Source organism: Pleurodeles waltl, chromosome 7 (assembly GCF_031143425.1).
Source record: "Pleurodeles waltl isolate 20211129_DDA chromosome 7, aPleWal1.hap1.20221129, whole genome shotgun sequence".
NCBI lineage: Eukaryota > Metazoa > Chordata > Amphibia > Caudata > Salamandridae > Pleurodeles > Pleurodeles waltl.
The window spans coordinates 1,140,204,637-1,140,225,800 of NC_090446.1; the positions used below are offsets into that span (position 1 = coordinate 1,140,204,637).

General features: G+C 49.3%; 1 protein-coding gene across 1 annotated transcript in view; it reads right to left on the reverse strand.

Moving 5' to 3' along the window:
* The window catches only part of EVPL (envoplakin), a 142,236-nt gene extending 121,330 nt beyond the window's left edge, over nt 1-20,906 (reverse strand). Inside the window, exon 1 of the mRNA XM_069200203.1 lies at nt 20,703-20,906. Coding sequence (XP_069056304.1) covers nt 20,703-20,764 — 62 coding nt within the window. The 5' untranslated portion in view covers nt 20,765-20,906. The remainder of the gene's footprint in view (nt 1-20,702) is intronic.
* Between the last annotated feature and the right edge of the window lie 258 nt (nt 20,907-21,164).

A 21,164-nucleotide genomic window follows, 5' to 3' on the forward strand; every position in this document is an offset into this window, starting at 1 on the left:
CCTCCTCTGAATCTTTCTTTAGGAAAAATAATATCAAACTGTGACATCCTCCCATACCCTGTCATCAGACTGTGATATTACTAAAGGAACCGCAGTTATTTATGCGATGTTACAACTGGACCCTGACCTTAAGCTGTGACATCATTCAAGTTAATATCATCAGATTGTGACATCTCTGTGGGAACCTGAGGATAATAATAATTTGATACAAGGCTTAGCTCTCTTGACTTAAGATGGTAGGAAAGACTAGTCAACTGAAAATGCAATCCCTTACAAAAAGTTATGAAATTATTAAATCACAATTAAAAAACATTGTGGATGAAGAAAACATTTGGGGAAAGACCCACTATGAACTGCAAACAGTTCAGACAGGCACTTCTTTTTTTAGGAATGTTATTTATTATTTTATGTTACAGAGTGTCAAACCTCACATATTGGCACTATAAATATGTCAACTACCAACAGAATTACAGTAGGCACTACAGTCATAAATTGTGTGCTTGCAAATAATAATGCATTACACAGGACAAATTAAAGTCGACAAATAAATCTGAACTATTATGGGTAATTTGTAGGAGACATTGCTGCCAACCTAGAGTTGTAATGTGCTAGGGATAAACATGGCAGCGCAAAAGGAAGGTCACGTTTTTACATAAAATGTGAAGAAGGTCCACATTTGTTAAAATGTTATAAGCGTATGTTGGATTATCGCTCTGTGATACTCCCTGGTGAAGACAATCCATAATGTGGCCCACCGTAAACTCAGTGGCGGAGCGGAAGGATAATATTCTCCACAGGGGAATACTTATTTACGTGCTTCTGTTGCACATTCCAGTTGGTTCTACTCCGTTGGTAGTTTCCTCTAGGTTGGAATGTGAATCGGTTCAATGGCTGAGGAACGGGTGTCCGGATCGTATCTCTACGAATGAACTTCAGAAATATACGCGTATGGTCTTGGATTCAGTTTATTGAAATATTCGGAACACAAGTATCACACAACAGGCACTTCCATCACTGAACAGAAAGTTTTGCTGCCAAGAGGTTGTGTGCAATCAATATACTGGTTGGTGTGTGGTAAACTAATATAAGGGGTGTAAGACCGGAGCTGTATCTATTGCATCTTTGATGACTGTTAATATTATATCCCAGTATGTGTGGCCGTCGTGACACTGCCACCGCACGTACGTCACAGGGCCCGCATCTTGACGGCCTCTCCAGCAGTGTTTTGAAGTACCAAACACTACCCCTAGTCTGACTGGCGTGAAGTATCAGTACAGTAACATTATGTGCGAGTTTTACTTGTGCTAGGTGCATATTAAGTATTTGTAGCTCTCCTCCACGTAACTCCGGTTAGTACACGTGCTCGTGCTTGTCACTGTTCGAGGCCCTTCAGACAGGCACGGGCTCTCCAAGTTGCCCAGTCCTGCGCTCTGAAGCCCCCGGCGTGTTCTGATTGGCGACAGCCGTGACTTTGATTTACGTCATCGCGGCACGCGGAACTCGTCAGCAACGGCCCGAGGGAGCGAGGGGCCAGCGCCGCCCTCCCCGCTCCCACCGTGCCCCGGCATGTGCTCCCCCTGACAGCCGCCTTTGGCAGCGGCTCCTCTTTCTGCCACGCTGCCTGGATGTTTCACTCGTCAAACGTGCAAACGACGCGCTCTTGTTCGGTCTTGGCTCCCCGAACACCGGCTCGTGTTTTACAGGAATTTCAGGTGCTGTAGAGAGCAAATAAAGTGCCCACCCACCTGGGAAGGAAGTCACCCACTTCTTGGTGCTGTACAGAAAGAAAGATGGAGTACAGTTGCCATGACCCTAAGCCAGAGCTAGGTTTTGTACTCCCCAGTGAGGCTTAGAAAACACTAATGCGCAGATGTGAACACACTGCCTGCATTACAGTTATTCTAGCTTTTCTGCTGTGTGTGAACTTGTAATATAAATGAGCAGATTTAAGAAAAGTGATCCAAAAGCATATAACTGTGTTGTACATCTCAACACATTTTGCGGAGGATGTGCGAAGATGAAGGCGCCTCGCAGGTTTTGCATGACCCAAGTCCAGTCACCCTGTTCAGCTGACCCTGAGTTTATGAGGTCAATTGGGTCACCTGCGGAGGAAGGCTTGCATCAGCAGGACCCCTTAATTGATGTACACTGTACCAAGAAGCTTCATCCACAAAGGACAAGTTTGTAAGATCAGCCCTTGTGAAAATTATGATGCTGTGTTGTCCAAAATCTCTTTTCTCCGATAGTTTAGTAACTCATCCATCCATGAAACTCTTCAGCAAGTAGAAGTCTGCTGTTCATCCATCTGCCTCTTTGTCCACACAAGATCTGCTACCTACCTATCCATCCGGCTGCTCGACGAGCCAAGATCTGTCATCCCTCTGTCTGGCTTCTCAACTGCGATTGGTCCATTTAATTCCTCATTCACCCCAGATCTGATGTCAATGAATCTCACTCCTTATTCACACAATAACCCACAAGGTTTTGCCTGATCACCACTGTTAAATATTGTGCATTTGCAACTGCTAACTGGGATAATCTGTAAATACAAGCTGAATTTCCATATCTACACTGATGATTCTAAACATGCGATGCAGGTGAGTAGATCCAGTGACATTACCAGCAGGGAATGCCCAAAGGCTTGTAAACGATCTAGCATGCTGTCAATACATAGTGAAAGGCTGCGATAATGGCCTTTGGCGTTGACTTGTGATCGAACCCTACTTTCAGCTTAGCAACTTCGCTGAATCAATTACCATTTACTGTGCCTACGGCTAAGAACATGGGCATTAGGTCTGAGCGTAGGCTCTTTATGCAGAAAGAAATTACGGAGATGATCAAAACCTGTAATTTTCACCTGACCTTGTACAAAAACATTCTACTATTTCTCAGTGTATCAATCCGATGCTCCCTTGTCACAGTAACCATTCTCTCTAGGATGGATTCTGTCAGCCCCAAAATGCAGGGCACCAAGTATATTTTATCACCACTTTACAGCAGGTTCAGACTAAAGAAGGCTAGTCATAGTGGCTGTGTCCTCTGATACGGTTTTGCCATACCAGCAACAGTTGTTGGCCAGAATTTAATCAATGCGTTCACAACAATCGGTAAAGCAATCTGTGGCAAGGACCTGAAGTACCAGCAGATGGTCCTTTTTCGAGGGATGTGGCATCTATCAGTCCTCAGTAGGGTGCTGGCAAGACTTTAAGCAGAAAGGAAGCCAAAACTAACAAATCTGAGTTGATCTAAATCAGGGAATCGCTGAAGCCATGCTACTCTATGATAAGTTAACAGGTATGTTGACCCACACACCCAAATGGAGCCCATGTAGATGTGAGCTAAAAAAAAAAAAACTAAAATTTGACAATAGTCCACCTTACACTCAACATCGGCCACTGGCCTATCTAAGACTTCATGGATGTAACATCTTCTACCGGTCCATCTAATAGTTCAACCACTCATCATCTTTCACTGGCCCATCTAACACTCCATCTACCCAATACCCGTTCCTTGACCCTATGACACTTTATCCACCCAACGCCCGCCACAGGTCCATCTAACATTTCATCCACCCAGCATCTTCCATCACCTCATCTAACTCTTCATCCACCAAAGGGATAACAATAGTTCATTTAAAGGCTCATCCAAAAATTACTTGTCTTGTGTGGAAGGGACATGATGTAGAGGTGAAGACTAGGCCTATCCTTTTGGGATGTATTTGGACTTATACTCCAGGGGCACTGTAGGAAGTTGGCTCTGTATGTGCTATTTCAAAGTAAGGAATAGCATGCACAGAGTCCAAGGGTTCCCCTTAGAGGTAAAATAGTGGTAAAAATAGATAATACTAATGCTCTATTTTGTGGTAGTGTGGTCGAGCAGTAGGCTTATCCAAGGAGTAGTGTTAAGCATTTGTTGTACATACACATAGACAATAAATGAGGTACACACACTCAGAGACAAATCCAGCCAATAGGTTTTTGTATAGAAAAATATCTTTTCTTAGTTTATTTTAAGAACCACAGGTTCAAATTCTACATGTAATATCTCCTTCGAGAGGTATTGCAGGTAAGTACTTTAGGAACTTTAAATCATAAAAATTGCATGTATACTTTTCAAGTTATTGACAAATAGCTGTTTTAAAAGTGGACACTTAGTGCAATTTTCACAGTTCCTAGGGGAGGTAAGTTTTTGTTAGGTTTACCAGGTAAGTAAGACACTTACAGGGTTCAGTTCTTGGTCCAAGGTAGCCCACCGTTGGGGGTTCAGAGCAACCCCAAAGTCACCACACCAGCAGCTCGGGGCCGGTCAGGTGCAGAGTTCAAAGTGGTGCCCAAAACACATAGGCTAGAATGGAGAGAAGGGGGTGCCCCGGTTCCGGTCTGCTTGCAGGTAAGTACCCGCGTCTTCGGAGGGCAGACCAGGGGGGTTTTGTAGGGCACCGGGGGGGACACAAGCCCACACAGAAATTTCACCCTCAGCAGCACGGGGGCGGCCGGGTGCAGTGTAGAAACAAGCGTCAGGTTCGCAATGTTAGTCTATGAGAGATCTCGGGATCTCTTCAGCGCTGCAGGCAGGCAAGGGGGGGATTCCTCGGGGAAACCTCCACTTGGGCAAGGGAGAGGGACTCCTGGGGGTCACTTCTCCAGTGAAAGTCCGGTCCTTCAGGTCCTGGGGGCTGCGGGTGCAGGGTCTCTCCCAGGCGTCGGGACTTTGGATTCAAAGAGTCGCGGTCAGGGGAAGCCTCGGGATTCCCTCTGCAGGCGGCGCTGTGGGGGCTCAGGGGGGACAGGTTTTGGTACTCACAGTATCAGAGTAGTCCTGGGGTCCCTCCTGAGGTGTTGGATCTCCACCAGCCGAGTCGGGGTCGCCGGGTGCAGTGTTGCAAGTCTCACGCTTCTTGCGGGGAGCTTGCAGGGTTCTTTCAAAGCTGCTGGAAACAAAGTTGCAGCCTTTCTTGGAGCAGGTCCGCTGTCCTCGGGAGTTTCTTGTCTTTTCGAAGCAGGGGCAGTCCTCAGAGGATGTCGAGGTCGCTGGTCCCTTTGGAAGGCGTCGCTGGAGCAGGATCTTTGGAAGGCAGGAGACAGGCCGGTGAGTTTCTGGAGCCAAGGCAGTTGTCGTCTTCTGGTCTTCCTCTGCAGGGGCTTTCAGCTAGGCAGTCCTTCTTCTTGTAGTTTGCAGGAATCTAATTTTCTAGGGTTCAGGGTAGCCCTTAAATACTAAATTTAAGGGCGTGTTTAGGTCTGGGGGGTTAGTAGCCAATGGCTACTAGCCCTGAGGGTGGGTACACCCTCTTTGTGCCTCCTCCCAAGGGGAGGGGGTCACAATCCTAACCCTATTGGGGGAATCCTCCATCTGCAAGATGGAGGATTTCTAAAAGTTAGAGTCACTTCAGCTCAGGACACCTTAGGGGCTGTCCTGACTGGCCAGTGACTCCTCCTTGTTGCTTTCTTTGTTCCCTCCAGCCTTGCCGCCAAAAGTGGGGGCCGTGGCCGGAGGGGGCGGGCAACTCCACTAAGCTGGAGTGCCCTGCTGGGCTGTGACAAAGGGGTGAGCCTTTGAGGCTCACCGCCAGGTGTCACAGCTCCTACCTGGGGGAGGTGTTAGCATCTCCACCCAGTGCAGGCTTTGTTACTGGCCTCAGAGTGACAAAGGCACTCTCCCCATGGGGCCAGCAACATGTCTCTAGTGTGGCAGGCTGCTGGAACTAGTCAGCCTACACAGATAGTTGGTTAAGTTTCAGGGGGCACCTCTAAGGTGCCCTCTGTGGTGTATTTTACAATCAAATGTACACTGGCATCAGTGTGCATTTATTGTGCTGAGAAGTTTGATACCAAACTTCCCAGTTTTCAGTGTAGCCATTATGGTGCTGTGGAGTTCGTGTAAAACAGACTCCCAGACCATATACTCTTATGGCTACCCTGCACTTACAACGTCTAAGGTTTTGCTTAGACACTGTAGGGGCACAGTGCTCATGCACTGGTACCCTCACCTATGGTATAGTGCACCCTGCCTTAGGGCTGTAAGGCCTGCTAGAGGGGTGTCTTATCTATACTGCATAGGCAGTGAGAGGCTGGCATGGCACCCTGAGGGGAGTGCCATGTCGACTTACTAATTTTGTTCTCACTAGCACACACAGGCTTGTAAGCAGTGTGGCTGTGCTGAGTGAGGGGTCTCTAGGGTGGCATAATGCATGCTGCAGCCCTTAGAGACCTTCCCTGGCATCAGGGCCCTTGGTACCAGAGGTACCAGTTACAAGGGACTTATCTGGATGCCAGGGTGTGCCAATTGTGGGATCAATGGTACATTTTAGGTGAAAGAACACTGGTGCTGGGGCCTGGTTAGCAGGGTCCCAGCACACTTCTCAGTCAAGTCAGCATCAGTATCAGGCAAAAAGTGGGGGGTAACTGCAACAGGGAGCCATTTCTTTACACAAGCCCCCCCCCAGCCCACAGGCCAGGAGACTCAGCCAACGCTGGAAGAGTCTTCCTAGTCTGTCAGGCGAGGAAGAGTAGAGGAAATGGCTGGTTTGTTGCAGGGCCTACTCTGCCTTACATCCTCCTGTTCAGGTCATTCCCTCTGGGGAACTGACCCACTTCCACAGTGATAGGACCTAGTCTGAACTGCCTCTTGTCTGTGCTTTTTATGTCTTTACCCATTCTCTCTATTTTGAGGTCAGAGGTATCCACCTCTGCTAATCTTATCTTAGCCAGGGTCACCCCTAGCTTACCCAAAGAGGTTACCCAGAGCTGGAGTAACCCCACCATGACCAACAGGGTCAGGGGGCCTAACTTGTTATTTGGCATGGGGTCAGACCACCATGCCAAGGATAGTGCAGCCATAAAGGCTAACACCCAGCAGAGGCCACTGACAGCTGTCAGTGCCCAGAACCACACCTTTAGCTCTTCACCTACAAGGGAAGGGGCTAAGTTACAGGCTTCTTTGGGTTCAGGGTGCCTGTCTGCTGTATTAGAGTGGGGGGTTACCACATCTTGTAGTAAACACCCTTCTTCCACTCTTTCTTCTGTTAGCTGAGGAGCCACCCACTCAGGCTTAACAGTTGCCTGACTAGCCAGGACTTCTTGTGGGTCAGGTTGGACTTTATCAGAGCCATTTTTGGAGTTCTCCCCTACTGGAGCAGAATCTCCTTGGCTTGCTGGAACCTTGGCTAAAGGTTGTCCACCTTTCCTACTCTGTTTCCTTTTCTTTTTCTTCTGGGGCCTACTTGCATTTACTGCAGAGGCAGGCACTCCAGAATCCTTGGGAGAGGACTGGCCCTGGACCAGTTCATCTCTTAGGCTCTGACTAACCTCTGGGTAGTCATTTCCAAGGAGACAATCAAGGGGGAGGTCTGTACTGACTACCACCCTTCTCCAGCTAAAAGTTCCACCCACTTCTATGGGCACAAGAGCCACAGGCCTATTAGTGACCCTGTCTGGGCTAACTCTTACTCTGGCCATCTCACCTGGGATGTACTGGTTTGAGAGTACCAGCCTGTCATGCACAATAGTGTGACTGGCACAAGTGTCTCTCAGGGCAGTGGTTGGGATTCCATTCACCAGTAGGTGGTGGAAGTGTCTACTTCCCTCTGGAATCTCCAACTCACCTGTTGGGCCCTGTTTCCAGTTGAAGGCTATGAAGACCTCCTCATCTGAGGAGTCATCTCCCATGGCTACACTGGTTACCCCTGGAATTTTGTTCTGGGGTTTGTTTTTGGGACAAGAAGTGTCCTTGGTGTGGTGCCCAGACTGTTTACAGTTGTGGCACCATGCCTTAGTGGCATCCCAGTTCTTACCCTGGTACCCACCTTTGTATTGGGTTGTGTCTTGGGGCCCACCCACCTGTTCTGGTTTTTGGGGGCCTACAGAGGACTCTTTTTCTTTGTTTCTAGGGTCACCCACTTTCTCCTGGGGAGTTTTTGTAACCCCTTTCTTTTGGTCACCCCCAGTGGAAGTTTTGGTTACCCTAGTCTTGACCCAGTGGTCTGCCTTCTTTCCCAATTCTTGGGGAGAAATTGGACCTAGGTCTACCAGATACTGATGCAACTTTTCATTGAAGCAGTTACTTAAAATGTGCTCTTTCATAAACAAATTATAAAGCCCAACATAGTCACACACTTCATTTCCAGTTAACCAACCATCTAGTGTTTTTACTGAGTAGTCTACAAAATCAACCCAGGTCTGGCTCGAGGATTTTTGAGCCCCCCTGAATCTAATTCTATACTCCTCAGTGGAGAATCCAAAGCCCTCAATCAGGGTACCCTTCATGAGGTCATAAGATTCTGCATCTTTTCCAGAGAGTGTGAGGAGTCTATCCCTACACTTTCCAGTGAACATTTCCCAAAGGAGAGCACCCCAGTGAGATCTGTTTACTTTTCTGGTTACACAAGCCCTCTCAAAAGCTGTGAACCATTTGGTGATGTCATCACCATCTTCATATTTTGTTACAATCCCTTTGGGGATTTTTAGGATGTCAGGAGAATCTCTGACCCTATTTAAGTTGCTGCCACCATCGATGGGACCTAGGCCCATCTCTTTTCTTTCCCTTTCTATGGCTAGGAGCTGCTTTTCCAAAGCCAATCTTTTGACCATCCTGGCTAACAGGGGGTCATCTTCACTGGAGTTATCCTCAGTGATTTCAGAGGTGTTGGTCTCTCCTGTGAGGGAACCAGCATCTCTGACTATTATTTTTGGAGTCAGGGTTTGAGGGACCCTGTTCTCCCTAGATAGGACTGGTAGGGGGGAATTTTCCTCCTGGTCACTATCCTCTTCCTCTGAGTTGCCACCCTCAGAGGGGTTGGCCTTTTCAAACTCTGCCAAAAGCTCCTGGAGCTGTATTTTGGTAGGTTTGGGGCCCATTGTTATTTTCTTTATTTTACAGAGTGACCTTAGCTCCCTCATCTTAAGATGGAGGTAAGGTGTGGTGTCGAGTTCCACCACAGTCACATCTGTGCTAGACATTTTGCTTCTAAAAGTTGGAATACTTTTTAAGAATCTACAACTGGTTCTAGAATCTAATTCAAACTTTTACAAACTTTTAAACTCTAAAAGAAATGCTAAACAGGATCTAACACAAGGCCCTAGCAGGTCTTTTAAGAATTTAGAAAACTTTTCAAATTGCAAAAATCAATTTCTAATGACAATTTTGGAATTTGTCGTGTGATCAGGTATTGGCTGAGTAGTCCAGCAAATGCAAAGTCTTGTATCCCACCGCTGCCACCAATGTAGGAAGTTGGCTCTGTATGTGCTATTTCAAAGTAAGGAATAGCATGCACAGAGTCCAAGGGTTCCCCTTAGAGGTAAAATAGTGGTAAAAATAGATAATACTAATGCTCTATTTTGTGGTAGTGTGGTCGAGCAGTAGGCTTATCCAAGGAGTAGTGTTAAGCATTTGTTGTACATACACATAGACAATAAATGAGGTACACACACTCAGAGACAAATCCAGCCAATAGGTTTTTGTATAGAAAAATATCTTTTCTTAGTTTATTTTAAGAACCACAGGTTCAAATTCTACATGTAATATCTCCTTCGAGAGGTATTGCAGGTAAGTACTTTAGGAACTTTAAATCATAAAAATTGCATGTATACTTTTCAAGTTATTGACAAATAGCTGTTTTAAAAGTGGACACTTAGTGCAATTTTCACAGTTCCTAGGGGAGGTAAGTTTTTGTTAGGTTTACCAGGTAAGTAAGACACTTACAGGGTTCAGTTCTTGGTCCAAGGTAGCCCACCGTTGGGGGTTCAGAGCAACCCCAAAGTCACCACACCAGCAGCTCGGGGCCGGTCAGGTGCAGAGTTCAAAGTGGTGCCCAAAACACATAGGCTAGAATGGAGAGAAGGGGGTGCCCCGGTTCCGGTCTGCTTGCAGGTAAGTACCCGCGTCTTCGGAGGGCAGACCAGGGGGGTTTTGTAGGGCACCGGGGGGGACACAAGCCCACACAGAAATTTCACCCTCAGCAGCACGGGGGCGGCCGGGTGCAGTGTAGAAACAAGCGTCAGGTTCGCAATGTTAGTCTATGAGAGATCTCGGGATCTCTTCAGCGCTGCAGGCAGGCAAGGGGGGGATTCCTCGGGGAAACCTCCACTTGGGCAAGGGAGAGGGACTCCTGGGGGTCACTTCTCCAGTGAAAGTCCGGTCCTTCAGGTCCTGGGGGCTGCGGGTGCAGGGTCTCTCCCAGGCGTCGGGACTTTGGATTCAAAGAGTCGCGGTCAGGGGAAGCCTCGGGATTCCCTCTGCAGGCGGCGCTGTGGGGGCTCAGGGGGGACAGGTTTTGGTACTCACAGTATCAGAGTAGTCCTGGGGTCCCTCCTGAGGTGTTGGATCTCCACCAGCCGAGTCGGGGTCGCCGGGTGCAGTGTTGCAAGTCTCACGCTTCTTGCGGGGAGCTTGCAGGGTTCTTTCAAAGCTGCTGGAAACAAAGTTGCAGCCTTTCTTGGAGCAGGTCCGCTGTCCTCGGGAGTTTCTTGTCTTTTCGAAGCAGGGGCAGTCCTCAGAGGATGTCGAGGTCGCTGGTCCCTTTGGAAGGCGTCGCTGGAGCAGGATCTTTGGAAGGCAGGAGACAGGCCGGTGAGTTTCTGGAGCCAAGGCAGTTGTCGTCTTCTGGTCTTCCTCTGCAGGGGCTTTCAGCTAGGCAGTCCTTCTTCTTGTAGTTTGCAGGAATCTAATTTTCTAGGGTTCAGGGTAGCCCTTAAATACTAAATTTAAGGGCGTGTTTAGGTCTGGGGGGTTAGTAGCCAATGGCTACTAGCCCTGAGGGTGGGTACACCCTCTTTGTGCCTCCTCCCAAGGGGAGGGGGTCACAATCCTAACCCTATTGGGGGAATCCTCCATCTGCAAGATGGAGGATTTCTAAAAGTTAGAGTCACTTCAGCTCAGGACACCTTAGGGGCTGTCCTGACTGGCCAGTGACTCCTCCTTGTTGCTTTCTTTGTTCCCTCCAGCCTTGCCGCCAAAAGTGGGGGCCGTGGCCGGAGGGGGCGGGCAACTCCACTAAGCTGGAGTGCCCTGCTGGGCTGTGACAAAGGGGTGAGCCTTTGAGGCTCACCGCCAGGTGTCACAGCTCCTACCTGGGGGAGGTGTTAGCATCTCCACCCAGTGCAGGCTTTGTTACTGGCCTCAGAGTGACAAAGGCACTCTCCCCATGGGGCCAGCAACATGTCTCTAGTGTGGCAGGCTGCTGGAACTAGTCAGCCTACACAGATAGTTTGTTAAGTTTCAGGGGGCACCTCTAAGGTGCCCTCTGTGGTGTATTTTACAATCAAATGTACACTGGCATCAGTGTGCATTTATTGTGCTGAGAAGTTTGATACCAAACTTCCCAGTTTTCAGTGTAGCCATTATGGTGCTGTGGAGTTCGTGTAAAACAGACTCCCAGACCATATACTCTTATGGCTACCCTGCACTTACAACGTCTAAGGTTTTGCTTAGACACTGTAGGGGCACAGTGCTCATGCACTGGTACCCTCACCTATGGTATAGTGCACCCTGCCTTAGGGCTGTAAGGCCTGCTAGAGGGGTGTCTTATCTATACTGCATAGGCAGTGAGAGGCTGGCATGGCACCCTGAGGGGAGTGCCATGTCGACTTACTAATTTTGTTCTCACTAGCACACACAGGCTTGTAAGCAGTGTGGCTGTGCTGAGTGAGGGGTCTCTAGGGTGGCATAATGCATGCTGCAGCCCTTAGAGACCTTCCCTGGCATCAGGGCCCTTGGTACCAGAGGTACCAGTTACAAGGGACTTATCTGGATGCCAGGGTGTGCCAATTGTGGGATCAATGGTACATTTTAGGTGAAAGAACACTGGTGCTGGGGCCTGGTTAGCAGGGTCCCAGCACACTTCTCAGTCAAGTCAGCATCAGTATCAGGCAAAAAGTGGGGGGTAACTGCAACAGGGAGCCATTTCTTTACAGGCACAAACAAGCTAACCGTTTGAGACACAAACAAGCTAACCGTTGGGTGCTCGTAGCCTTAGGGTGTTCCCCGTCCATTATATCTTATCCCAAGCATGGTTTCTAGTTCTTAATTGACACTTCTTAAGTGGAGCGGGAATGTTCAGACACTGGGCCAATTCACGAATGCATTTATGAGTACAGGAAGGAATACTATTGGCACACTCTTTATGTGCCTTCGCGAATTGGCCCCAAAACTTCTAGCTTGGCTTTAGTAAAAGAACAAGGAGGGCATAATCTACTTTTTTGTATTAACTGTATATGAATATTTCCATTTTACACGTTTTGGAGCCACACTAAGGCATCTAAGAGTAGGTACAAGAGTACTACTTCACAATACAAATTGCCTTTGTGAAGAGGCGCGATGTTGCCTACAGGCTTATGCCATATGTCACTGATGAGGACCAGTGAGGCTGGGTTGTTGTTTGGAGGAAGAGTGCTCAGCCCTGGAGGTTTAAGAGAATGATTGGCTTGCGGCCTTGATGTGCAGTGCAAGCATTTTTTTCTCGTCACAGGGCAAGCAACCAGGCCCAGAGGTGAGGCAGAGAGACCGAACCCAGAAGTCGGGGAAAAAAAATATTACCAGGCCATGGCGACGAGAGGAATGGAAGACCTCGAGTGGCACTCAGTCAAGTACTACTAGTAAGTAATCCAGTAACAAATTTTCTTTGCGTTCTGCTACTTGTATTTCTGAATTTGCACGTGAATAGCAGAAGTACAATATAAAAACGAAAACCAAGACTGGAAAAAACACTTTTCTCGACTTGGGACGAGCTGAGATTGACATAGGAGTTGGGCTTTGCATAGACTTCTCAACCCCTTCCAACTAAATTACCTTAAAATCCCTTTGGAGAGTGTTGAGAGGTTAAATAATTTTGGCAAGATTGGTCACTATTGCTGCCAAATACTAGCACTGAAATTGCCCTGTTTGAACAAGGGCTTTGTATGGGCACATTCGGGCGGCCGCATTCCAGTATCAGTGATTACAATAAAATGCCATTGTTGAAATGTTACATTCCTGTCCTGGTTGCAAACTTGGCAACAGAAAAGAAAGGCAAGGAGCCACATAAAACAACACGAAGTAGCAGCATGCAAAATAGCTTCTCCGGGGTGGGGGGGGCATCGTAAAGTTGAAACAGCGTAGAATTATGCATATTTAAACAACCTGAAGTAGGAGCACCGTGGGAACAGTGTAAGCTAGAAGCCCTCCATGGTGCTGCATTAAGTTGCAGCATTTTGGGAGCTGCTTCCGGTAGCAGCATCAAGTAGCTCTATGGGGGCGGAAAAGTATTGCAGTTTTGCCAGAGCAGCATAAATTAGAAGGAATCTGGAAGCAGTGTAAAGCAACAGCAACTTGGGAGCAGCGTAAATTAGAAGCTCCTGGGGAGCAGCAAAGAGTTCTAGCACAACAGGGGGTGCATAAAGGTGTAGCCTCCTTGCAACAGTGTAGAGCTGTTGTGCCCCAGGCAAAATGTGAAGTTGCATCAGCCTGGGGGCAGTGTGATATTGCGGCGCCCTGGGAGCAATGTGGCGTAATGGCACCCTGGAAGCAGCATGAAGTCACTGCACCCTGGGAACAGCATGTAGTTGCAGTGCCCCAGGAGCAGCATGAAGTTGTATCACCCTTGGAGCAGCATGAAGCTGAAGCGCCCTGGGAGCAGCATGAAAATGTAGCACCCTGGGAGCAGAAAAAAACTGCAGCAATCTAGCAGGAGTATGATGTTGCAGCGTCCTGGGTGCAGCATGAAGTTACACCACCCTGGGAACAGCATGAAATTGCAGCGCCCTGGGAGCACCATGACGTTACAGCACCCTCGGGGCAGCATGAAGTTGCAGTGCCCTGGGAGCAGCATGAAGTTGTAGCACCCTGGGAGCAAAAAAATTGCAGTGGTCTGGGAGGAGCATAATGATGCAGCACCCTGGATGCAGCATGAAGTTACAACACCCTGGGAACAGCATGAAGTTACAGCACCCTGGGAGTAGCATAAAGCTGCAGTGCCCTGGAAGCAGCATGAAGTTGAGAACCAGGGCACACCCTGAGAGCTCAAAAAATTGCAGCACTCTGGTAGGACCATGATGTTGCAGATCCTTAGGTGCAGTCTGAAGTTACATCACCCAGTGAGCAGCATGAAGTTGCAGCACCCTGTGAGCAGCATGAAGTTGCAGCACCTTAGGAGCAGCATGAATTTGCAGAACCAGGGTGCAGCATAAAGTTGTAGCACCCTGGGAGCAGCATCATGTTGCAGCGCATTAAGAGCAGCATGACCTTGCAGTGTCCTGGGGGAGCATGAAGTTGCAGCACTCTGGTAGTAGAATGAAGATACAGTGACCTAGGTGCAGCATGAAGTTACAGCACCCTGGGAGAAGTACAAAGTTACTGCGCCCTTAGAGCTGCAGGAAGTTGCAGTGCCCTAAGTGCAGCCTGAAGTTGAAGTGCCCTGGGAAAACTACAAGGCTGCAACAACCTGGGAAAGGTGTAAAGTATGAGCACCCTAGAGGTGGCACACCTTGGGAGAAGCATCTCACTTCAGCATCCTGGGAACTGCGTAAACTGTCAGCACCATGGGAGCAGCGTGAAGTTGTAACACCCTGGGAGCAGCACAGAGCTGCAGGGACCAGAGGGCAGTGTATAGGAGCAGCACCTGGGCAGAGCTGCTCAGGAAGCAGAGTAAACCGTACACGAATATTGGGTTAATTTCCTCCTTTGAGATGTCTGTCACCAAGGTGTAAACAGTCCAGGATCTGCCCTGACAGATCCAACCAAAGCCGTGACTGACTCTGAAAGCTGACACTGCTGTTTTCAGTGAGCTGCGCCTGAGCAGGCCCTGTTCACTCCATCATCTCCTGGCCTCTCGCCTCTTTACACCCCTTGAGCCTCTCTGTGGCTGGATTTTTTCAAAGCCTGGTAAGAGTAGGGTGGTCTTATCACATACAGGGGATTCCCTGCGGTGCACAGCAGGCGCTTCGATAGCTTTTGGTTTATAGCACTTTGAGTCCTGGGTGCATACTTGGATGAGGTTAGAGAAATGGGTGAGGCAGCTCATGGCTGCTAAGTGGCCCTGTATCAGGTGTGACACCTCCTGCCAGCTTCGAAGCCGACAACACTTCAAACGGGGATATGTGATCCAGCACTTCAACTATTAAAAGTCAAACCGCAGGCCCCAGAACATCATATGATGTTGCCTAAACTGGCTGCATGACATGGAGCCACTTGGCGGCTTTGGTGTGCGTGTGTGCTGGGCACAGCGAGCTAGTTTATACCACACAGTACTGTTATGCTCTGATGTTGCTATAATGCCTACTCCCCACAGACCCCAGTTCGCTGCTTCTCAGAGAGCGAGAGAGTGTGTGTGTGTGGTTGGGAATGTTGATGAGTGCCTGTGCTGGTAAGGATGTCAGATGGAGAGAGTGGGCTTAGCGGCAGGGATGCTGCTACGTGACTGGCCACCTGACTTCCTACTTACAAAATAGTAATCTTTGGTTACAAGAAGTACGCACTATATCACTTTCAGCTACTGCCGAGGCCATTCCACCGGCAACCTCTCTGAACAGGGGGAACCTGTCCACGGCGACCTCTCCCCCACAAGCAGGCATGGGCGTCAATTCACCAAAACGCCAGGGGTAGCGGCAGTGACATCACACGCCTTTTCATCTTTACCTTCACTCACACACATGCTTACACAAACACACATTCACTCATACACACACTCCCTTTTACATAAGCACACTCACCCGCAAGCATGCACACAGCGTACATTCAAAAGTGTTTTTTTTACTAACTTCAGCTACCAAGGAGGATCATATTCCAGCTAACTGTACTTCATTTGTATTACACTAATAGTGAATAATGGCATATTATTCACTATTAGCGTAATACCAAAGACTGAGTGAAAACAAGAAAGTGGAGCCCAAGCAACATCCACAAGGACGAGCTGCGCTGTGTTTCTGACACTGATGTTGCCACCACTGAGGCCAGGGGTCGCAAAGGCAGTCACAGGGGTTCCTAGGGGCAAGCTGGGGGTCGGAGCTGCGACCCCTAAACGACGTCCATGCAAGCATGAACCCCCAGATCACGCAGAGAGCACCACAGGACGAGTGCCTTGAAGAAACCGAGCTCTATGGTCGGCCGCGCCCCAGGGCTACACTCCACCCATCTCCGTAATCTCAATCAGCAGCATTTCACACTGCCCACGCCCTCCACCTTCACGATCTACCTAGTGGAACCTGCATCGCACACTACCCACAATGCGCCTCTCACTGCCCACCTACCACTACCTCCCATACTGCTTACCCGTGCCAGACCCTCACCCCGCCCATCTCTGCCAGCGCATCAGAGTGCGCAGCTGCTCCTCACACTGCCCACTGCAGTGTTACTGATTCAAGCTGAGCACTGCGTTAGCTGGATTCTCACAGGCTCCACACATTCCAGATTCTCACACTCACCTCTACTCCTCACTCTGCAGTGTGCACACGACTACAATCTCCTCGCACTGCCCACTGCTGCAACTTTCTAACACTGTCCGTTACTACAGTCCTCACACAGCTCACTGCTGCACAATTCATACACTGCCCTCTACTGCCAGCTCATAACACTGTCTGTGACTGCAGTTATCACACTGATCACTACTGTCTTCAAACTGCTCATCACTGCCAGCTTCTCACACTGCCCGCCGCGACAAGCTACCCGTGCTGCAAAGTACTGCAACCCCTCGCACTCTCTCCTACTGCAAGTTCTTAACACTGTCCATTACTGCAAAGTCCTTACCCTGTCCGTTGCTGCAAGGTCCTTACACTGCTCACTACTGTAAACTGTTCAAACTGCCCATCACTACCAACTTCTCATGCTACCCTCCACTGCATGCCGCTCACACTTCTGTTCCTGCCCACTATGACATGCTGCACACACTGTGGGCCTTTTCTAGCTCTGGATACTGCCCACCACTGCATGGTGCTCACAGTGCGGGTGCTCCGCACTACAACATGCTGCTCCCACGGTGGGCCTTTTCTACCTCTGGATAGTGCCCACCACTACAGCTGCTCAGACTGCAGGATATTTCTACCTCTGGATACTGCCCACCACGGCATGCTGCCCATGCAGGTACTGCCCACTACAACATGCTGCTTCCACTGAGGGCATTTTCTAGCTCTGGATACTGCCCACCACTGCATGGCTCTAGGTCTGGATATTGCCCACTGCTGCATGCTTCACACGCAGTGGGCCATTCCTAGCTCTTGATACTGTCCACCACTGCAAGGCTCTAGCTCTGGATACTGCCCACCACTGCAGCTTCTCACACTGCGGGCCATTTCTAGCACTGAATACTGCCCACCACTGACTAGCTCTAGGTCTGGATATTGCCCACCACTGCATGCTGCTCACACTGTGGGCCATTTCTAACTCTGAATACTGCCCACCACTGCATGGCTCTAGGTCTGGATATTGCCCACCACTGCATGCTTCACACACAGTGGGCCATTCCTACCTCTTGATACTGTCAACAACTACATGGCTCTCGCTCCTGATACTGCCCACCACTGCAGCTGCTCACACTGCGGGCCATTTCTAGCTCTGAATACTGCCCACCACTGCATTGCTCTAGGTCTGGATATTGCCCACCACTGCATGTTGCTCACACTGTGGCCATTCCTAGCTCTGGATACCGTCCACCACTGAATGGCTCTAGGTCTGGATATTGCCCACCACTGCATGTTGCTCACACTGTGGCCATTCCTAGCTCTGGATACTGTGCACCACTGCAAGGCTCTCGCTCCGGATACTGCCTACCAGTGCAGTTGCTCACACTGTGGCCATTTCTAGCTCTGAATACTGCCCACCACTGCATGGCTCTAGGTCTGGATATTGCCCACCACTGCATGTTGCTCACACTGTGGCCATTCCTAGCTCTGGATACTGTGCACCACTGCATGGCTCTAGCTCTGGATACTGCCCACCACTGCATGCTGCAGCTGGTCACACTACAAGCTATTTCTAGATCCAGGTGCAGCCCAGTGCTGCAGCTTCTCGCACTCCACATTAGTGCATAGTGTTCCCCTAAGTGCAATTCAGACTGCCCTTTGTTAGACGTTTCACACTTTACTGCCTAACTTTGCATGCGTCTTCCCTTATTAAATTCTATATATGTCCATGGAGTAGAGCTATCCAAATATCCCAAAAAATTATACATTCTACAGTTGCTTTAATTACTAAAAAAGACATTGGAAAACAAATATGAATAAATCCGTGAAAACATTATTTTAAAAGCACCAGTCGAAGAAGAAAAATAAACCTGAGGATTTTCTCCTTTGACAGAGGCATGAGCTGGCCAGGCCTGATTTTTCATTTATTATATAAATTATTTGTGTAGCAGGAGAACAAGGGCCTTAAAGGAGCGAGGTTCCAGGAGAAGATCCAGCTACCTTCCCCTTGTGAGGGCCCTTGGAGTCCTGGGAAAGTTCATCATCTTTTGAGATCTTATGGGATTTCTAATTTTTACAAAAATGAATTGTAAATATTCCGTCTGAGACCCTCTGAATAACCTCAAAACAAAATACAGTTAAAATGAGCAGGTTTTCGCACTGCCCACCAAAGAAACCTGTCCTGGTTGGTGATAGGATCTGACTGCCCATGCAGTCCCTGGCCTCTCTGCTGCAGTCAGCAAGCAGAGGCGCAGTGCTTTGTCACTAAGCCATCAGACCTGACAGCTCTGCGAAATTCTCCAGTTCACTCGCACAGTTCGCAGAGTAGCGCACTCTCCGTGCACACGAGGGGTCTAAGCGGATTCTCAGCGCTTTGAAGCGGCTTGAAGGTGACACAAGAGGTATGCAAGTAGCCCAACCCCATAACGTGACTTGCACTAGTGATTTCTACGTCACAGTCCGTGGTTGGGCCACGCCGTATTCAGATGGTTTGAGTGCAGTCCACTCTTTGTTGTGTTCGAAATTCTTTCAAAAATATTAGCTAAAAATCGCAAAGTTAATTGCGCTCGTTATTTGAAGGGTATTTGATCCAAACACACAGAATTAAAGTAAAAACAATCGTTAATACGTAAGAACATGGCAGCGTCCTCCACAGATTAGTGGCAGCACCCCCTTCACACCCCCAATCACAATTTGCCATACATTCACCCAGAGTACTTTTGTAAACAGTGCATCACCACAAACATTCTATTTCCTGTTTCTTGAGAAAAGTTGTTTCGATAGTGTATCGCACAAGTTTATAAAACATTTTACGGGGGTTTATATGTACTTTTAGTTATTAATGTAAACGAGCGGCTTTTTAAATTTTTTAGATCGAATTTCTGATCCATGTTTTAGCAGAACACTTGCAACAGATATATTCTATCAGTCCAACAGCACATAACTGGATTGCAATCGACACTGCTCCACACAATCATTGGGTCTCTCCCTGTCCTACGATATCCTGGACTCGATTGTACCCTCTGCTGCTGGGCCTTTCACTGCCCTACGATATCCTACACTCTACTGCGTCCCCTCCGCATCACTGGGCTTGCAGTGTCCTACGATGTCCCAACTCTGCTGCGCCTTCCATCACTGGGCTCGCACTGTCCTACAATATCCCAGACTGCTTCTGCGCTCTCCACCACTGTCCTACAATATCCGACTCTACTGAGCCCCCCCGCCCCCATCACTGGTTCCGCGCGTCCTACAATACCCCGGACTCAGTTGCACCCTCCATCGATGGGACCCTCACTATCCTACAATATCTTGGATTCTACAGTATCCACCATCTCTGGGTTCCTCACTGTCTAACAATATCCAGCACGCGACTGCACCCTTTTTACAGGGTCACTCACCGCCCTACAATATCCTGCACTCTACAGCCATCTCCATCACTGATTCTGTTATTGTTTACAATATGCTGGGCTCACGCGCACTCTTCATCACTGAGCCTGTCTGTACTGGACCCCCATCACTGGGGCCCTCACTGCCACCAACATCCGGACTCTGCTTCGCCCGCCATCAATGAGACCCTCACTATCCTACAACATCCTGGCCTATACTGCACCCTACCTCACTGGCCCCTCACTGTCCTATAGCATCCTGGGCTAGGGTGCACCCTCCGCCACTTGGTCCCTCACTGTCCTCCAATATCCTGGATTCTGTTGCACCCTTCCCCACTGTCGTCATGTAGCCTATATTCTGTTGCACCCTCCCTCACTTGTCCCTTGCTGTCGTCCTGTAGCCCGGGTTCTACTGTACCCTCCCTCACTTGTTGTGCTGTATCCTGGATTCTATTGCACGCTGCCTCACAGGTCCCTCACTGCCGTCCTGTATCATGGATTCCATTGCACCCTGCATCACTGAACATCTCACGATCCTGGAAACTGCATGTTCCATCACCAAAGCCCCTACATGTCCACCACCACCGTGTACTCCACTGCACCCTCTATCACTAAGCCCCTCACTGCCCCTGCTACCGCTGCGCTCTCGGTCACCTGCCCCCTCGCTGTCGCTAAAGGACTCTGCCCTGCACATCCTGTCAGCGGGCCCTTCACTGTCCCCCGCTATTACTGCTAGACCCCCAGAGGTCACCACACCACTGGCCTCCCAACCTTCCCTGCTGTACTCTTTGGTGCCGCATTATCAGTGCCGCGCCCCAGCTGACCACCAGGTTGCTACTCTCGAATAGCCGAACCTATAAACTGATCTTCAGTGCTTCAAAGCGGCATCACAAGCGCTATACTGAAATCCTCTCGCATAACACAACACTGCTCTTGGGCGTGCAACACTCACTTGCTCGACTTGGTTTTCGTCGGGGACGACTTTGTAGGCGATCCCTTGGAACCCTTAAACATCTTGGCGGCAGTAGCGGGCCCTTCGAGGGTCGGGGGGTGGGTTACGGTGCCCTCGGCTCAGCAGGCAGGTCTTCACCGTCGGCGACAGGGCGGCGGACTGAAGGAGCGGGCCCCGATGTGCACGGACGGGCAGGCTCTCGACGGCCCCTCCCCGCAACAGGTGATCTAGAGATGCGCACCGCGTCTCCCTGCAAAAAAATCCGACAGGTAAAACCGGTTCACACCGAAACAGAGAGCGACCTGGGCTGGGGAAGAGACAGAGACTGGGGCACGCCCTTCTGCCTCAGGGGCTAGGCTGGGCTTCCGTGGGACCTAAAAAAAGCCTCTCCAATCAAGGTGCAGCAAGACCCCAGAGAGCACCGCAGGCAGGTTCGCAGACCCACTTAGTTTCTGAAAGCCG